We start from the raw sequence: 19,358 nt of genomic DNA on the forward strand, positions 1-19,358 counted from the left end.
CAGGCCGAGGGCAGGTGAAGCCCCCTCGGGCCAAGGATGGAGCCTGCTGACAGCGGGGCACAGTACACACCCCGCCTCTGTCTGATGCCTCTGCTCCTTGGGCAGCCTGGTCACCCTGGTGCCAGCGAGGCGGGCTCTGGCTCCGCAGGGAGAAAGGACAGAAAGCAGTGCCCCGGCATGGGGCCACTGGGCCAGGGAGACTGCGGACCCAGGAGTGCAGCACCAGGGGGCTAGGTGGACTCTGGGGCCCGGCACGTGGCCTTGAGACAGAAGGGGCACCCCAGAGAGACACAAAAGAGGGTACACAAAGACAGAAGCAGCAGAGATTGGGGTGATGTAACCACAAGCCCAGGGACCCCTGGAGCCACCAAAGGCTGGTGGAGCAGAAAGGACCCTCCTTTGGAGGCTTCTGACATCTTGATTTTGAACTTGGGCCTGGGAGCTGTGAGAGGTCAATTCCTGTTGTTCTAAGACATGTCATCCCAGTTTGTGGTCATTTGTGTCGGCCACCCCAGGACACCTACAGAGGGGAGTTGGAGACCCTGAGTCCCAGAGGGTCCCCCTCGGTGGGAGCACAAGCTTTATGTCCGTGATTGAAAATTGAGGCATAAAATGTCGACAAATGAAAGTGTCGGTCACTCGGTCCTGTCCAGCTCTTTGTGACCTCATGGACTGTTGCCCACCAGGCTCCACTGTCCTTGGAATTTTCCAGGCAGGAACACTGGAGTGAGTTGCCATTTCCTTCTCCAGATATCTTCCCAACCCAGGGATTGGACCCCAGGTCTCCTGTATTGCAGGCAGATTCTTTACCATCTGAGCCACCAGGGAAGCCTGGTGGTGAAACCCCGGGGCAAGTGACACCAAGAGGCTCAGGTGCAGACAGTCCTGGGAGGAGGGCTGCCTGAGAAGGCCTGGGATTTCAGACACCAGGAACTTTCCCCAAGACTGCCAAGGAAGTGGCATGAGGCTGCCAAGAAAAGGTATTAATGAAAATGATAAACTACCATCATTCATTTTTTTAAAGCAGATTTTCGCAGCGACTGGGAGGCCAGCGCACAGTCGTGGGGTGCTCTCATGGTAACCGGGTTTGTCACGGCTGCCACCACGCAGATGGTGACAGGTGCACAGCAGGTGAGGGGTGAGCCGTGAGTCCGGGGGCCACTCCTCTCCCGGGACATGGAGGCGTGGCGGGCCGCAGTCCATGGGGTCGTAAAGAGTCAGAAGCAACCGAGCGACTGAATTGAACTGAACTGAACCTCCCCCTGGAGCCATACAGCACGGCTGTTGCTCCCTGTTGCCATCTGTGGGGGGTGGGCTTGTTGCCCCCAGAAGGATATGTCTCATCCTGCGCCCTGGAATCTGCGGGCAGGACCTTGCTGGGAAATAGGCTCTGTCTAAGGGTGTAGCAATGAGCTCACCCTGGGTTATCCAGGGAAGCCCCAGGTCCAAAGAGACAGACAAGAGACAGGGGGATGGCCTGGGGTGATGTGGCCACACCCAGGAAGCCAAGGATGCGTGAGCTCCAGAGGCCGAGGGAGAGGCCTGGAGCCCAGGCCCCCAGGGCCCCCCACGCCTCGATCCAGACCTCCAGCCTGACAGCTGGGAGATCCTGCGGTGATTAGTTACAGCAGCCCCAGGAATCCTGTGTCAGCCTTGAGGGAACGCCCTGTGAACACTCCGGACTTTTCTAGAACCCGCCCATCACCTGGAGAGCCAGGCACGCTCCCCGCCCCCAGCCTGGCCCTCCCCCTGAGCCTGAGAAGTAAAGTGACGTTTCTGCACATGAGGAAGTTGGCGTACTCGTGTGTTTTTATTCCCAGATGTGAAATCACATGTCTTAGGGTCTTTCACAGTAAAGCTCACCCATCGAGGCGGCCTTAGAGAAGCGGGAGCAGAATTTGACCCTGACACCACCTCAGGGCTGCGTGCAGGCAGCCCCCGCCACTGACCCACTGAGGCCGGGGTCACGGGCCCTGCTACCGATGGGGACACAGAGGCAGCGCTGTGCCTGGCCTGGCCCTCGGCAGCTCCACCCCAACAGGGGAGCCAGGAAGCCTCCGTGCTGACAACTTGCCAGGTCCTCGGAGCCCCTGGGCGTGTCCCCCTGCCTGGGGTGCCCCTCGGCCCTCCCAGCCCACAGGCGTGCTTGCCACGCACACGCGGGGCTTCCTCCGGAGGCCACGTGGACTGCACCCCACCTTGCAGCTCCCCCCAACCCTGCAGCTCCCCTCAGGGCCCCAGTGCCGAGCTGTCCCGGCCAAGGGCCTGGGATACAGCTGGACCAGGGGCACAGTTTGCATGGACGACCTGGGTCAGAAGCAGAAATGCCCAGCCGCTTACTCGCATCCAAGCGACGCTGTCAGAAGCAGAAGTGCCCAGCCGCTTACTCGCATCCAAGCGACGCTGTCAGAAGCAGAAGTGCCCAGCTGCTTACTCGCATCCAAGCGACGCTTGCAGAAAAGCTCAGGAAATAAAGTCATCACGCGAAAGCTGACAGGCAGCTCCGACACATGGCCTGTGCTAGCTGCCAGAGCACCAGGCGGGCACACGGCCTGCGCCAGCCGCCCTGCTGTGCGCTCATAGCGGACAGCGCCTGCCAGAGCAAGCGCTCCCACCCGCCATGTGCTTTTCCCGCGGCCAGCAGGCTCGCCCTTACCCAGTCTGTGCTGCTCCCTTCCCTGGGGCTTCTGCTCAGCCGGGACCCCCAGCAGCAGAGACTCCAGGGACCAGAAACTGGGGGCAAGCCATTAAGAGGGGGCTCCCCAGCCAGTACTGTGGACACTGGCTAGCGGGCTCCAAGCAGCACCGGGTGGCCAGCCCTGAACTCCTGCGCTGGGCTCAGCAGGACCCCTCGGCCAGCCCCTCTGGGGAGCCTGGCGATGGCCCCGGTGGGTGGACGGGCTCAGGGAAGCCGTAGCTGTTTGTGAGGGACATGGGCGACCGTGCCTCATCTGAGTCCTTCGAGCACGTGAGCTTGGTGTTGTCCGTCTTCGTGGACCACTTTTTCCACCCCTTGTGCATTCTGCACACTTCCTGGCGTGTCGCTTCCGCGGCCAGCACGTAGATGATGGGGTCAGCCACACTGTTCACGGTGGCCAGGCTCAGGAACACCACGGAGACTGTGTACAGGCGGATTTCAAGGGTGCACACGAGGTCTGCGGCCCCTCTGTAGTAGGAAAAGGCGACGGCTTTGATCAGGAGCACCAGGTGATAGGGGGCGAAGCAGACCAGGAAGATGGCCACGACCGCGATGGCCAGGAGCCTCACCTTGGCCTTCTGGGCCGTGCTCAGGCTGGTGCTCAGCTGGACGGTCCTGAAGATGCGCTGGTTGGTGACGGCGATGATGAACAGCGGGACAGCAAAGCCCACCATGAAGCGTGCGTAGTAGTACCCGGCCACCCTGCGGTCCATCGGCAGCGTCTCGAAGCAGGTTCCGTTGTGCTCCATCTTGAACACCGGGGAGTGGACGAGCCCGACGAGAAGGAAGACCGCCGCGGAGACGAGGATGGCGGTCTTCTGGTGGCGGCGGCCCCGCGTCTCCAGCGCGTACACCACCGCCAGGAAGCGGTCGCAGGAGATGCAGCACAGGAAGAGGATGCTGAGGTAGAGATTGCAGAAGAAGATGTAGGCGGCCGCCTTGCAGGCCCAGGGGCTGAGCGGCCAGTGGTGCCCGTGCTGGATGTAGATGACCCAGAGCGGCAGGGTGCTGATGTAGAGCAGCTCGCAGAGCGCCAGGCAGAAGAGGTAGACGGCCAGCACGTGGCCCTGACGTGCCTGCAGCAGCGTGAGCCACGCCGTCAGGCCGTTGGCCGGCAGGCCCAGCGCACACACGCCACTGTACACGGTCACCAGGAGCACCCTGCTCTCGTCGAAGGGCACGTCGCATGTGTGGGGAGACCCGCCCGTCGACAGGGCCCCCAGCGCAGGGCCGGTCTCCAGCGTGGTGTTTCCTGCGGGGCACAGAGAAGCGTGAGGGCGGGCGTGGCTGCAGACCACGTGGATCAGATCACCTGGAGCGACCCTCCGAGCACGCGGAGTCTCGCAGGGAGGGCCCACTCCCACAACGCACGGCCCGCAGACCCTCCCACAGCCCGGCTTTCTCTCCTGTCTGGCAGCAGCTGTGCGTGTGTCTAGTGGGGCGTCACCTGGGGGCACTTCCTGAGTGGAGGGGGGCCGTCCTCCCAAGGGGAGGCGCTGACCTTTGGAATCCCTGGGCAGGTCCTGACTCAAAACCCACATCCACCCTCTGTGGGTGGGTCCACGTCCCCTCGGGAAACAGACAGGCAGAATCAGTCGCGGAATATAAAACCAGCTCCGACAGCTTGGGCCTGGCCGTGTCCTCCGTTGACTCAGGCACGCGGGGCAGTCGCCGCTGTCCGTCATCACGGGACACCCCGGCCCACAGCACGTGCAGGGACCCGGAGACACCAGGACGCCCAGTGCCCACACGGCCCCCCACTTTCCTCTTTCCTCCACCCCGTCGGCTCAGCCGTGCTCTCACACTGTCCTTTGGAGGCGTCCCTGGGGCTCTGCAGGGCTCGCGCTGGGACCGTGCCGAGGCTGGCAGGTTGGCACAGGGAGCGAACGCCCCCCGGGCTTTGGGGTCCCTGTTGGGAGCAGGAAGAATGTGAGCCTGGCCTGTGGAGGTGCCGTCCGTGTCAAGGCCTGGTTCTCCAAGAGTGCACAATGGAGATGGAGCAGCCCCTTGAGGTCAGCGGGAGCTGCGGGCAGTGCCCAGGTGCAGACAGGCCTCTCTGGATGCAGTGGCCTCTGGCAAGGGTGGCCCCGGTACCCAGCCAAGGGACTGGACAGTGGGCTGCACGGGGCGGGGCGGCCCCAGTGATGGTGCAGAACGTGGCTCTCGCTTCTGTAGCCCGGTGATCCCTGAGGCGTGAAGACTCTTTGGTTACTTACAGTCGAGGTTGAAGACCCCTGGGCCCTTCCACAGGCCTTTCCAATGGCCAAAGAAACCTCGGCACATCCCAAAGCTGGCATGACCATGGGCGTCTCGCCATGGCCGGCTGTGAAGGCGGGAGGAGAGCCATGCTTCCCCGGTGGCTCAGCGGCAAAGAACCCGCCCGCAGTGCAGGAGATGAAGGAGACCCAGGTTTGATCCCTGGGTTGGCAAGATCTCCTGGAGGAGGAAATGGCAACCCACTCCAGTGTTCTTGCCTGGAGAATCCCAGGGATGGGGGAGCCTGGCGGGCTACAGTCCACGGGGTTGCAAAGAGTTGGACACGCCTGGGTGACTGAGCAGGGGCACACTGTGAGGGCGGGCGGCGAGCAGTGAGGCTGTGAAGGAGGCCGAAGGCCCATCGAGAAGGGCCGGACGGCTGGCCCTGAGGCGGTGGAGGCGACGGCCCGCAGGGTGACCCCAAAGTCCAACTGCGCCCTCATCCGTTTCCCCCTGTTTTTAAAATCCTAGTAAAACATACTAAGGTGTATGTATATGGAGAAGGCCCTGGCGCCCACTCCAGTGCTCTCTCCTGGAGACACCCAGGGACAGAGGGCCTGGTGGGCTGCAGTCCAGGGGGTCGCCAGGAGTCGGACACGACTGAGCGACTTCACTTTCACTTTTCACTTTCCTGCACTGGGGAAGGCAGTGGCACCCACTCCAGTGCTCTCGCCTGGAGACACCCATGGACGGAGGGCCTGGTGGGCTGCAGTCCACGGGGTCGCCAGGAGTCGGACACAACTGAGCGACTTCACTTTCACTTTTCACTTTCCTGCATTGGAGAAGGAAATGGCAACCCACTCCAGTGTTCTTGCCTGGAGAATCCCAGGGACGGGGGAGCCTGGTGGGCTGCCGTCTATGGGGTCGCACAGAGTCGGACACGCCTGACGCGACGTAGCAGCAGACATAAGGTAAAAGTGGCGATCTTAACCCTCCACACGTCTGCTTCTGTGGCACAAAACGCCTTCATGCTGCTGCACGGCCTTCACCACGTCCATCTGCAGAACTTTCTCATCTCGCAAAACTGAAACTCTGTCCTGATTTAACCCCCAGCCCCTCCTAGGAGTGCACGGTAATGAGTGTGACCTTGGACATCCCCGGTGGTCCAGTGGTTGAGAATCCGCCGGCCCATGCAGGGGACACGGCCCCGGTCCCGGGTCTGGGAAGATGGCGTGTGCGGCTGAGCAGCGAGGCCCGGGGGCCACGCCTGCTGAGCCCACTCTGGAGCCTGTGCTCCGCAACTAGAGGAGCCCATGCATGGCAACGAAGACCCAGCAGTCAAACATAAACAACAAATAAGATTTTACAGAGAGAATGTGTCCTGTGACTGGGCCCTGCATCCTCAGAGCCACGGGTCCTTCTCAGGGCAGCTCAGAGTCGCTTGTGGCTAGACCACAGGCGCGTCTCCACTCCCCTGGCCAGGGACACAGGCTGCTATGACTGCGGGTGTGCGATGCCTTCTCCACACATGCGTTCACTTCCTTTGAGTGCGTATTGCTGGCTGGTGTGATGAGCCCCTCGGTAGCTTTCTGAGGACCCTCCAGACGGTTTCCACAGCAGCTGCTCCATTTGCCGTCTCCACATCCTCAACCACGCTGGGTCTTTCTGTTCTGGCAGTGGCCATCCGGATGTCTGTGAGCTGGTCCCTTCTCTGGGGCCCCACCCCCACCCTAACCCCCTGGGACGTGGGTTTCATTCCATGTGCCGACAGAGGGTGTGGGCAAGTCACCAGACCCAGGCGTCAGTTCCCCACACGAGAGCTGGCAGCACCCAGCACAGGGGCCGGGGGTACGTGGGGAGCAGCCGGCGGGAGGGCACTTCTCGGGTGGGAGGCAGCTGACACCTGTCTTGGCCCAAGCTGGCCCGGCCTGGACCGACTGTCCCCTCTGGTTGGACAAGTCCTCCACGAACCGGCAGCCCACCGCCTGAACCACAGCATCGCCCTGGGTCCATCCCAGTGCCGACCCTGTCTTCCAACCCCTTGGGGGGCAGGGTGTGAGGGGTCCCGAAGCCAAGGTGGAGGCTCAGGTGAGGCCTGTGGGCCCCTTCCTGCTCCCGGGTCCCCCATCAACCGCCCACCTTCGAGGGTGCCCCCTGGACTCAGCATAGTTCAGTCACATGCCACCTGCTGGGGCCATGTGGGCAGCATGCGGGGTCCTGTCTTCACCTGCTCGTGCCCTGTCCCCACCCCCAGCCATCTGGCGACCACACCTGGGCACACAGGTGAGAGCACCCCTGCCCCGGGGCCACTCAGAGGACCTGAACTCCCGGGAAGGGAGCCTTCTGGGCTGGGGCAGGCGAGCCCCAGGAGACAGAGGGGCAGGCTCTGTGGGGCCCAGGCCCCTCACAGGATGGGGCGCCTCTGGCTTTACTGTCTCCGGGTTAGTTTTTATTTTGAGACGTCTCCTTTTGCATGCTAATTTTTGAAGCAATTATAGCTGTTATGAGACCAGGTACACTGTAGAAAAATTCGCACGGGCTCCCTCCTAAACGTTCTGAGTCAAAGGAGGCCCGGGTGGGGCTCTCACCTGGCATGTCCGCAGGCTCCAGGCTCAGGGCCGGGCAGCAGTGCCCGTCACACGGCGGGGACGGGGCTGTGGAGACGTTCGCTCCCAGGGTGTACAGTGACCTGGAGCAAGAGCGGGCAGAAATTGCTTTAGGGAACTCAGATTAAACCACAAATCAAGCTGTTGGACAAATGGTTAGTGAGCACTTGTTACACGCCAAGTCTTGGATTTCGGCCTTCCCTGGTAGCTCAGATGGTAAAGCATCCGCCTGCAATGCAAGAGACCTGGGTGGGGAAGACTCCCTGGAGAAGGAAATGGCAACCCACTCCAGTATTCTTGCCTAGAGAATCCCGTGGACAGAGGAGCCTGGTGGGTCACAGTCCACGGGGTTGCAATGAGTCGGACACGACTGAGCAACAAAACACGCAAGTCTCGTGTTTACCCTGCAGATACGACAGCAGAGTCTCAATATAGAAAGAAGTCCCACAGATCAGCAAAAACAAGTGTCAAAGCTGATCATTCACGAAAGTGAAAACACCTCAACTGGAAGAACACTCAACTCCGCTCACGCAGTCAAAACAAGGTGTGCGCAAAACAACCACACGGCAATCTCTGTCTTGCACGTGAGATTGGCACAGATAAAGAACTTCAACTCTTAGTGTTGGCGAGTGAGTGTGGAAGTGGGCTCCTCCACGCTGGGGACGGGAGGCATAAATGGGCACAGAGGCTTTCCAGCGCAATCTGGCAACGCGCCTCAAAGGTCTTCCGTGCGCTTAACCTTTGACAGGGCGAAATCCCTTCCAGGAGTTCTCCCGATGAAACAGCTACCTGAGATTCAAAGTGCATGGACTGCACCCTGTGAAAGGGACTGGGACCCCAGCCCACGGCAGGGGCGGGCAGGCTCCAGGGTGCTGGCCGGTGGGTGGCATCCCAGCCCCCACTCCTGCTTCCTTCCTGAACCAGAGAGCCCCTAGCACAGGCCCCGTCCTAGCAGCCAGAGAGGGTCTGAGGGAGGGTCTTCCCCGCCGGCCTGGAGCCCAGCCCCCACCCCCGGGGGAGCCGGCGGCTGAAGGTGTCCGCGCCGGGAGGGCTTGTCTGTGATGCCAGCAGGCGAGCTAACTAGAAATAACAGGAAACCAAGCTGTTTCCCTGAAACTGCATAAAGTTCATCAGCTTAGAAAGAGTTTATAAGCAAGACCTCAAAAACACAGACAAAGGTGAGATGCAGGAAAGAGTTGAGAAACACCGTTAACATTCTGAAACTGATGTCCTGACCGACTGGTGTGTGTGGGTCTGGGGGTCCCTGGGTCTTCCTGTCCATCCCCTAACTCACCACCATGCTCAGCCAATGAAGGGGGGCTGAGCCCAACAAAGGGGCTCCGGGAAGGCCGGTGTCCACTGTGAGTGTGGCCCTCGTGAGCTGCAGTTGTGTGTGGGGGGTGCCAACCCACTAGGAGCCGTCAGGACGCCCCTGAACCACGTGAGCCCGGGAGGAGACCCGCAGCCCCGCGCTGGGAGAGAGGCCAGTCCCTTTGTGAGAACGGAGATTCGGGAAAGCTGGGGGGTGGTCCCTCCCCCGGGGCAGCCCTGCCAGCTCGTCCCTGAACAGCTGGGAGCAGAGGTGGACCCGCTGCCTCTAGAAGTCACTTCTGCAAAAGCCAGAGGAAGTGGCCCAACTGATGGTGTGCATCCCCTAGCGGGGCGAGGCCTGTGGGCAGAGGTCTGTACTGAGAGCGCAGACTGGCCGAGGCTGGGGGGCGTCTGGGCCCTGCCTGGCGCCCCCAGCTCCGCCCTCCTGTGCAGACAGAGCACCGACTCTGGGTCTGGGGCGGCGGCCGTGACTGTCGGTGTGCCCTCCTCTGCCTGGACTGGCGGGTGGGGGTGGGGGGCGTGGTGGGAGGAGCGGGGCGGGGGCGGGAACGCTGCACAAGGCCCAGCCCAGGGCGGCCAGCGGCTGGGACGGCCCTATCCCGACGACCCAGTCCTGCCCTGCCCAGGCCCAGGGGGTTCCTGCCTCTCCACCCACCTCTGGGCCGTTTGCCCCGCAGAGCCTGGCCCATCCCGGGGCTCCTCCGGGCCATTCCACCCCCCATGCACACTTGGCTTCAGGTCTCTGCCCCTGGCTTCTCTGGGGTCTCTGGACCTGGTGGCCTGGCCGCCTCCTGCTCCTCTCGTGTCCTCGGTCCTGTGCGTCTGCCCCACCCCCCGAGCTGAGCAGCCTGGGGGGGCTGTGTGTCTGTCCCGCCTCAGCATGTCCCAGGTTGTCCCTGGTTGTCCCTGGTTGGCAGCCAGGACACCGCCCAGCCCGCCCAGGGGGCGGTGGGCTGTCCCCCCCAGCATCCGATCCCTGCCCACCCCAGAGGGCCCTGGCCCCTCCCCACCCACGCCTGGGGCTCTTGCGGGCTGGGGTTGGGGGGCCTGGGTCCCCCTTGTTCTCCCAGAGTCGGGTGCTTAGAGGGACACATCCACCACCCCCCCAGGCCCAGCTGCCTGCTCTTCCCTGCCCTCACCAGCATCCTGTCCACCTTGGGAGACCCACAGGGTGGTCCCAGCTCAGGGGACATAGAGTGACAGGCCCCACAGGAGGCTTTAGGGAGATGAGCCCACCCTACCGCAATGCCGGCCTGGGCCTGGGGGACTCAGGGTCCCTGCTCTGCGCTTTTAGGAGGGATGGGGGCCACAGTAGCCACAGGCCGTGGGGTGGGTGGCCTGGGTCAGCCTGAGGCTCCTGCTCTCGGGTTCCAGCAGCCGTGGACGCCGGCCCCGTCCCTGCCATCCCTGGGCACCACCCCGGCAGCTGCACATCCCGGAAGGGCCCACGGAGCCCCCGGGAGGGAGAGACACGACCGGGAGTGACCTGGCCTGCAGAGCTGTTTCCCGGACGCGCCACGGCCCGTGGGTGCCATGCGTCCCTCCCTTCATTTGGAATACACATTGAAAGGTTTGACTCTGGAGCTTTCTAAACAGGCACTGCCAAAGCGCCGAGGACCCGCCCGCTCACGGGCCTCGCCTCCCGGTTCCCGCCGCACGTCGTGGACGCGTGTGTGTCGGCCGCCGGCCCGCCCTGTGGCCGCCCTGCGGCGCCTTTGCCCGACTGCACCTTCGCCCCTCTTGCCTCGGCTGGAACTTTTGGGTCATTTCCATCTCCTACCCCCGCCTCGTCACACCAGCGCGCTGACTTCATTTCTGTCTGCCCACAGCTTACACTTCGGGGCGGGACCTCCTAACCTGGGCCCCGAGCTCGGCGAGCTCACCGCTCTCACCAAGCGGCCCGGCCTCTCCAGCCCCGGGTGTCCATCTTCACCACTCCCCTTTAGGAAGGCTTGCACCTGCGTCTCCCCGACGGCCAGCGAGGTTGGACAGCCCCTCCCTGATCCATGTTCCCCGGAGGCGTCTTTGTCCCCCGACTCTGCCCAGAGGGTCCCCTAAAACATCACCCTGTCGCCACCCAGGTGGGGATGGTGGGAAGCACCTGGTCCTCAGCAGCCAAAGCCCCGGCCCTCCGTTCCTGGGAGACACCCCGGGACCCCGCACTGTGCCCAGCACTGGACCCCGAGCCAAGGGCCCAGCCAGCCGCCCGGCCAGCAGGGCCCCCTGTCTTGTGGTCCCTCCTCACATGCACACGCCCCCGGCCCCACCAGCTCCCAGAGGCCGGGGCAGCAGTGCCTTATTCCCACCCGCCAGCACCCCCAGAGCAGCAGCAAGCACACGTCCTCTGGGGAACACCTGCTTCCCGCCGCCGGCCCTGGAACTCCCAGGCTCCCTCCCCAGCGGGCCCTGGGGTCTCTCTTGGTGAAGGACCCCAGTTAGGACCCTCCACCGAGCCCCCACCTTCATCCGAGGAGCCGCTTCTGCCTTCAGCCCCCGACCCCGACGCTCCCGCGGGAGCCCAGGACTCACCCGGCCCACGGCCTCGCGCTCCTCTCAGCAGGAGTGGCTGAGAGCTTTCAGGAAGTAACAGCAGTGTGTCTAGAACTCCCCAAAACCACAAACAGAGCAAGACCAGGGGTGGGCCAACCGGCTGACGTGTCTTCTCACTGGCGGTGAGACGGTGGCCTCATCACTTTCCTGAAAACGGATCCAGGGCTGCTTCTGCTCGCGCTTCTGGCAACGCCCAGAGCTGCTTTCACTCAGGACTTCCCCAGCCACTGGGCCAGACGTGGGGCCAGCTGGCGTGAGCTGCAGGGACCTACTGAGCCCAGACAGCACGGCTGCACCCCAGGGCGGGGACCCCCAGGAGCCCCTGCGCTCAGACCTTGAGGGCCTCCCAGGCTGGTGGGTGCAGAGCAGGGCTGCCCCCAGGAGGGCTTGCCCCTGGGCACTCGAGGGGCACGGGGAGCCGGGCTGCCCCCAGGAGGCCTCGCCCCTGGGCACTCGGGCGCAAGAAGCTGGGCTGCCTCTGGACACCGCCCCACGGGCCCAGGACAGCACCCAGCCCCAGCGCCCAGCTGCTTCACCGAAGCCCCCTCTCTGGCCTCATCCTGGGGAGGGCCCTGCAGGAAAGGCCAGCACGCCCTGTGCTGGGCCCTGGGCCTCGGTGCTGTCCCTGAGCCCCTGGACCCCCTGTAGCTAATCCCAGCCAGGCCGGGGGGTGTCTGTGGGTGAGTTTCTCTTGAGGGGTCCATGGGATCCCCCAGGAAGCCAGGGTCCACTCGGGAAGGCAGGGCTTGCAGGACCCCAGCCTAATGCACACGCCACTGTCCTCGGAAGACGGCGGGCTGCAGGCAACCCACCACCTCGCTTGGTCACCCTGGGCTGGATCTGGGCTTTGAGCTGAGGCACTGGGGGCCCTCCCTGCACGCCCTGCTGCAGTCCCAGCTCTCCAGCCCAGCTCAGGACTGGGCCCCCTAACCTTTGTGGGCCACCTGTCCCCAGCAGCAAGGCAGCAGGTGGAACCAAGGCCCCTGCCCAGCGCGTCCAGGGCCCCAGGAGGGCAGGCGCCCACTTGGCGCTTTTCCTCAGAACGTTGCCAGCGGTTGGAGGCTGGCTCCCTCTCAGCAACCTCTCCACCCAGAGCGCTCTCTCAGGGGGGTCCCAGAGTGCCTGGGGAGCCGGCTGTGGGACGCCTGCGAATCTGGGCATAAGACTCACCTCAGCCCCCCGACACCTGCCCAGGGGCGACGGCGTCGACCACAGGCCACTGCCAAGGGCACCACCCACCACCCAGGGGCGCAGGCCCAGACGAGCGGTCTGCAGCGGAGCCGAGGTTTGGTGGTCCAGGGCGCCTCCTCGGGGTCTGAGGACCTAGGGCCTCAGCAGGAGCAGAGCCTACTTCAGGGCTGCAGGCCAGTGCCCTCAGGGATGCCGGGGGACAGCTGTCATCGCAGGGCAGCCTGGGCCCTCCCGGGATTGCGGCATCTGCAGCAGCCCGGAGGGTGCTGGCCCCACGTCTGCGTGTTCCCGTCTGCTGAGCCCCCAGCAGACGGGCTCGGGCCACCGTCCCCCTGGGCCGTGGCCGTGGGGTCAAGAAGGGCAGCTGAGCCCTCCCTTGGGTTCCTCAGGGGGCCTGGGAAGGGAGCCGGGCCCCGAGAAGCTGGGGACTGCGAGCCGTGGGGCGGCAGCAGCGCCCACCCCACCTGCTTCCCGGCGCAACTCCCTGCCAGCGGGGCAGGCGTGGGCGATGGGGTTTCGGGGGAGCCAGGGGCCTGGTGCGTTTCCAGAAGGCTGAGTGTCTGCAGGCAGGATAAGGGTCATGCTGCAGCCCATTTTCTCAACACGCCTGGGGGCTGCTCACGTAGAGGCCGCTAGCTCCCGGGGCCCCCCTTCCGCCAGGCAGGCACCCCTCATTCCATCTGCAGCATCACGTCACCTCCCCATGACAGGGGAACATTAGTCGTTGTTTTAAGCGGGTCATATAGTCACAGATTTAAACCTGAAAAGACGAAGTGGGGCGGACGGCGACCCACTGTCCGGACGCCTACCGGACAGTGCGCCCCTCCAGGCCATGGTCTCCGCTCCCCTCACAGCCTCGGAAGGCTTTATAGGGAAAGGAGAGGAGTCCTGACGGCCCGAGTGACCACCACCCACACCAGCACCAGAACTTCTAGACAAGCTTCGTGCCTGTGAGCAGAATCGGACCCCTGGCTCAGCGCCGTGTTCCCCTGCAGAGCCTCCGCACGCCCCGCCCACCCTCCCTGGCCCCGACAGCCGGCTGGCGGTGCCAGGTGGCTCACGGCAGGCACAGTGCGCCCGGCACGCGTACCTGGTTGGTGTTGGGCATCTCGGTGGCCCCGCTCGGATGCAGCGCTCCCCGACACCCGCTTCCTGAGGTGGCCTGGCTGGCCGTCCCGCGATACATCACACAGTCTAGATGTGTGTGACTGGGGGCTCCCCGGGTCATTTAACATGATCCCCCACTGCGGGTTTCCCGGGTCTGGGAAGTGGGTCTGAAGCCCCGGCCGGTTCAGTCAGCATTTCTGGCGCTGGGACCCCCGTCATGAAGGCATGCCTGGTGTCTCGTCCCCCACCCCGGACCTCTCACTCCCCACCCCAGGGCGGCCTCTGCACTCGGTCTTTCTGAGTGGTGACGTTCCCATCATGTGGTATCTCCATCTGTGATGGCACCAGCAGTCCTGGGGGGGTGGTTAGGGAGCTGGGGCCTCCCTGCTCCCCCAGCCAAAGGGCAGCAAGCCACCTCCTGCCGCAGCTAAGATGTCAGACTCTTTCTCTCTATCTCTCCCTGAGTATCACTAGGGACTCAGAGATTTTCACTGCAGCAATTATAGATAGCAAAATCTACCGTTATAACCGCTTTCAAGAGATCGCTGCTGTGACCAGTGGCCTCACGTTGCTATGTGACCGTCACCACATTGTCTATCTCCAGGACGCTCATCTCCCCAAACAGAAACCCTGTCCCCACTAAGCCCCGGCTCCTCAGCCCTCCCCCGCCCTCCTTCTGTCTGTCTCTGTGGGTCTGACTGCTCCAGGGACCCCCGACGAGTGGACTCTCCCAGGAGCATCCTTTTGTGACGGGCCTGGTTCACTCGGCATGAGGTCCTCAAGGCCTGCCCACGCCGGAGCAGGTGTCAGATGTCACTCCCCGTGTGGCTGAGTGCTGTGTCACCGTGTGGCTGGACTGCGTCTGTTCATCCGTCACCCACCCGTGGACATGCGGGCTGCCTTGTAACACTGTTGAGGACGCGAGTGTGCAGGACTCGGGGTTTTCATATCTTCCGTGTCTCCTCCGTCAACTTCAGCTGTTGCCCTTGAGGACCCTCCAGTTGTCCCAGACTCGCGGGACCGTCTGCCCGCCTCTGTGGGGGTGGTCACGTGCTCCGTCTCTTCAGCTTTGTTCTTACGCCACGTTTGGCCCTCTGTCTCCAGACGGCCCCGCCTGGACCAGGCCCTACTTCCTCATGTGTCGGTCTGTCTGTACCACCCTGATCCACTGGGAGATGACCGCTTTTTCTTCTTCCAGAAAGTCTGCCAGGCTGTCCTGCCTGCTGGCCGCTGTCCCCACCTAACTCTTGAGCCTCACTGATGCTGCGTCACTGAATCGGGGGCTGGGGAGGGGAAGCAGGGGCTCCGGGGTTTCCTCAGGACTTGGTGTTTTCACAAGGAGTTCCCCAGAGCCCCCCAGAGAAGGGGCTTTCAGGGTGGTTTCAGAGAGAGCTTCCTCCAGAGAGAAGAGGCTGTGAACAAAAAGGGGCTTTACAGAAGTCATCCCAGGAGCTTGGTGATTCTGAAACTCATTACCGGCCCATCTTCCTCTGACTGGGGCACAGTCTGAATGTGAATCACAGGTCGTGGGTTCAACAGAGTTAAAGTGTGCTCTAGATCAGCCCAGAACAGGCTGCCCATCACCGCAGAAGCCCCAGACAGCCATGCTGAGCATGTGGAGTTCTCTCTCTCTCTCCCTCAGCTGGCCCATCGGCTTCCACGGCCTTGGGAAACCAGATGCCTTGTCTCTTGGTCAAAAATGGCTACTTGAGCTCCAGCCTTCGCATCTGCATTCCAGGTGTCGGGAAGGAAGGAAGTAGAGGAGAGTGGGGCCCCTCCTCTTTGAGGAGATCCACCAGAATCCCCAAACAGTGCTTCTGGTCTCGTCTCCTCAGGAATGCAGAGCTGTGGCCATGCCTGGCTGGGGGGATGGCTGGGAAATGTGGTCTTTGATTTTATGGTGCCCACTGACCCTGCGTGCTGTTCCTAAACAAGAAGAGCTTCAGGGTATGGGGGGACGCACTGCCTCAGGCACACATGCTCATCAGCTTCTCTTCCACTTGGCGAAGGCAGGTCCCAGACAGGTGGGCGGGATGCATGCTGGCCAGGCCCAGGAACGAAACTGCCCCCAAATGAGAAGAGGGTCCAGAGCGGGGTTGATCTGGGAGGAGGAGAGGAGCTTGGAGAGCAGAAGCTGGGAGAGGGAGCCTGGGGGACCAACGAGGAGGGCAGATGGAGGGGAGCGGGGCCCGTGGGGCAGCTGGGGCAGCTCCTCCTAAGGAGGCTTCCTCCCCCAGAAGCCCCAGGAGACCCACTGCCCAGAGCCTGCGAAGCAGGGTCCTCGTGGAGAACCCAAACCTTCAGTCCCCGTGGTTCTGGCCCAGCAGCTCAACAGACCTTGCTAGACTCCGTCTCCACCGACAGAATGTTGCTCCTCCCAGGAGGCTAAAGATGGCAAACAATGTTACTGTTCTCTCCAGAATTTCCAGAACAACCCATCCACTTGTCAGAAGAAAGCGTCAAGCATGCTTTGCCTGGCGGTATTTCGGGAACCCAGGATCGCCAGTGTCTGTTGGGGGCACAGAGGGGTCCGGACCCAGGTCAGGGTCACCGGCCACCGACTCCTGCTCTGTGGTAGGCCTGCCCCCTCTGTCTGTCTCCCAGTGCACAAGCCCTGGGGGCTGCGGGTCTGCACCCCACTCTCTTTGGTCCCTGAGTCCACCCATCCCTTGTGCATACGCCCCACGAGAGGAAACCATTCTCTAAAGACTATGCTCGAGACTTCCCTGGTGGCCTAGTGGCTAAGACTGCACTCCCAGTACAGGGGGCCCGGGTTCGATCCCTGGTTGGGGAACGGATCCCACATGCTGCAGCTAAGATCCCACATGCCTTGAGGAAGAACAGAAATCCTGACTTTAGTGCAGAATTCAGACCTGGCACAGCCAAAGAAATAAAGGATTTTTGTTTTTCTTAAAAAGACTGAACTCACATCCAGCCTCTGGACAGGAAGAATTGTTCTTGGGAGGGTGAAAGGGGAAACTGAAACTTGGAGCACCGGAGGTTTGGAAAGTAGCAAGAGACTTTCTCCTTCACACAGAAAAAAAACGACAACAGCTGTTGGGGGGGACACGGCTACCGGGGCACAGAACAGCGAGGCTTCAGAAGAAAGCGGGTGGCTGTCCCCCGCCCCGGCGCAAGGCAGGTGGGGACCGCAGGCCGCTGCCCCAGGGCAGGCAGACCTGGCTCTAAATAGAACCCCAGTGAGGGGGTCTGCAAGGCCGTGAAGCAAATAGCAGAATGTGCAGGAGGGTGTCTTGGCAGCCTGGCCAGAGAAGGACATTAAAAATGTGTTCAAAAGCACTACATGAGGGGAAAAAGAAGGGAAGAGTCTGGCGATATTAACAGTGAGGCTTTCTGTTCAGTCAGGGATGCCTGGCCCAAGTTAATACGTGAGGACAGAACAGGAGGCCAGGGGCGCCAAGATGAACAAGAGCTCATCCTGAAGGTGCACGAGGCGCTTCTGCAGGTGGAGACAGGCACGCGAGGGGCACGGGCACCTCTCAGACATGGCTCTTGCCACTCCCACCCTGGCCACAGCATGTCCATGTGCCCCGAGCGTGGTCCCTGGCATGTCACACACCCCGAGCATGGTCCTTGGCATGTCCACACGCCCCGAGCGTGATTGCTGGCGTGTCCACATGCCCCGAGCATGGTCCCTGGCATGTCACACACCCCGAGCATGGTCCTTGGCATGTCCACACGCCCCGAGCGTGATTGCTGGCGTGTCCACATGCACCGAGCGTGGTCCCTGGCATGTCACATGCTCCGAGCGTGTTTCCTGGCATGTCCACAGGCCCCGAGCGTGGTCCCTGGCGTGTCCACACACCCCGAGAGTGATCACTGGCATGTCCACAGGCCCCAAGCGTGGTCCCTGGCGTGTCCACGCACCTCGAGCGTGGTCCCTGGTGTGTCCACGTGCCTCGAGTGTGGTCCCTGGCGTATCCATGCTCCCTGAGCGTCGTCCCTGGCCTCTCCAGGGAGGGAGCCTCAGCAGGCAGAGCCCTGGTGGACAGTACTCAGTGGGGCCGGCTGGGGACCCCCAGCCAGCCCAGCTGGCAAGTGGTCACCTGGTCAGGGCTGCCCCCCAGGACTTGGCCTGGTGACTGGTGAGCCAGTCACATGGCAGCAGGACGAGGCTGTTCGCTTCGTCAGCAGCTGTTAATCAAGTGCCTACTGCACACCAGGTCCAAGCAGGGGCCCTGCTCTCCCTCAGGGCCACCCCCTCCCCGAGCACGGCCCAGACCCGGCTGCAGCCCTGCGGCCCCAGCGCCCCTCAGGACTGCAGCCCTCAGGCCCTGGTCCACCCTCAGCAGCCCTTGGGGACCGCCCGCTTTGCCTCAGGGTCCCAGGACCCAGGGAGGGTCTCAGAGGTCAGGGCCCCCACAGCGGGCACAGCAGGACAGTCTCTGCCCAGCAGAAGCACAGTTGTGTGTGGCCGGCCACCTACCCCGGGGCAGGGAGAGCTGGGCAGAAGCCGAGAGGCGGCCTGGAGCACCTCTGCAGGCTGGGGGGCGGAGTGGGGGGGCAGTGGCCAGGGCTCTGCCTCCTTTCCTGGCTGCTACTCCCAGGCTCACTTACTATCAAAGTTCAGCCGCAGACGGCAGGTCTCCAGTGAGAGCAAGAGCCTCCCCCCCGGACCCCTGCCTCGAGGCCCCTGTGGGCCTCAATTCCTTGCAGCCCAGGGTCCCCAACCTGGAGGTTTTGTCCCCAGGGACACTGAGCCTCCCTGGAGACGGCGTCGGGTTTCCTACCTGGGCGGGGTTGCTGCTGGAGGCTAGGGATGGTGCCAAGCACCCCTAACGCCCAGGAAGAACAGCGCCCTGCAGCACAGAGAAGCTTCCAGCCCCAAATGTCAGCAGGGCCGCCAGTGGGGGGGACCCCAACGCCACTGCGTGACAGAGGCTGCCTGGCAGCCCTGCCCAGAGGGGCCCCCCTGACCCACCGCCGCCCCAGATTCTGGGGAGGCCCTCAGAGGTGCCGGGAGGGCAGGCAGGCAGGAACTCGCCGTGAGCCCTGCGCTGCCACGCAGGCTCCGGGCTGCTGGCCCTCCCCGCCTGTCACCCTCTCTACTAAGTGAAAAGCCAAATGGACCTGGGGGGGGAGCAGCTGGGGCTGGGCAGTCAGGGCGCTGGACCCATGCCCACCCCTCCCCCCACGGACGCAGCAGAGACAGAGGCCCCACGTGGAAAAACACACCCCGGCTGGCGTGCGAGCCGCTGCTTGCGCCGGAAGCAATCTGGTTTCCTCTGCAGGAGGCTGGGGCTCCAGACGACAGCAGGTTACAGCACTCGGGTAACAGCCCGTGAGGCTGCCGGGCTAGGGGGACCAGGGTGGCCGGAACTCATGGTCTGGCCGCCGGGTTAGCGAGTGTTTGCCGAGCGCTGGGCGGCAGGAGTCACGGCTCTACCGAGGCACCCACAATCTTGGCAGGTGGCCAGCTGTGGTCGGGAGGGCATGGATGGGGCGACGGGGGGCAGTGCCAGGCTGGGGAGGGGCCAGGCCTGCAGCTGGGGTCCTAGGTGACCAAGCAGGGGTGCAGCCAACCCACAGTCGGGGCTCTGCTCGGGGCAGGGCAGAGGGGTGTGCGTGTACACATGTATGTTTGAAGCCACAGCCTCCACTCCCAGCGCGTGGGCTGCCCCCACCTCAGAAATGCCAGGACAGGGTGGAGTGGCCCC

At 63.2% G+C, this 19,358-nt stretch overlaps 1 protein-coding gene across 1 annotated transcript; it reads right to left on the reverse strand.

The window, feature by feature from the left end:
• Positions 1–1,791: 1,791 nt before the first annotated feature.
• On the reverse strand, positions 1,792–11,459 carry GPR132 (G protein-coupled receptor 132). Its single transcript, XM_027521693.1, has 3 exons — positions 11,362–11,459; positions 7,483–7,583; positions 1,792–3,950 (listed from the first exon to the last, which is right to left on the reverse strand). Exons 2-3 carry the CDS (start codon positions 7,487–7,489, stop codon positions 2,839–2,841), a joined length of 1,119 nt encoding a protein of 372 aa, XP_027377494.1. The 5' UTR covers positions 7,490–7,583; positions 11,362–11,459; the 3' UTR covers positions 1,792–2,838.
• Between the last annotated feature and the right edge of the window lie 7,899 nt (positions 11,460–19,358).

This window comes from Bos indicus x Bos taurus, chromosome 21 (assembly GCF_003369695.1).
Source record: "Bos indicus x Bos taurus breed Angus x Brahman F1 hybrid chromosome 21, Bos_hybrid_MaternalHap_v2.0, whole genome shotgun sequence".
Taxonomy (NCBI): Eukaryota; Metazoa; Chordata; class Mammalia; order Artiodactyla; family Bovidae; genus Bos; species Bos indicus x Bos taurus.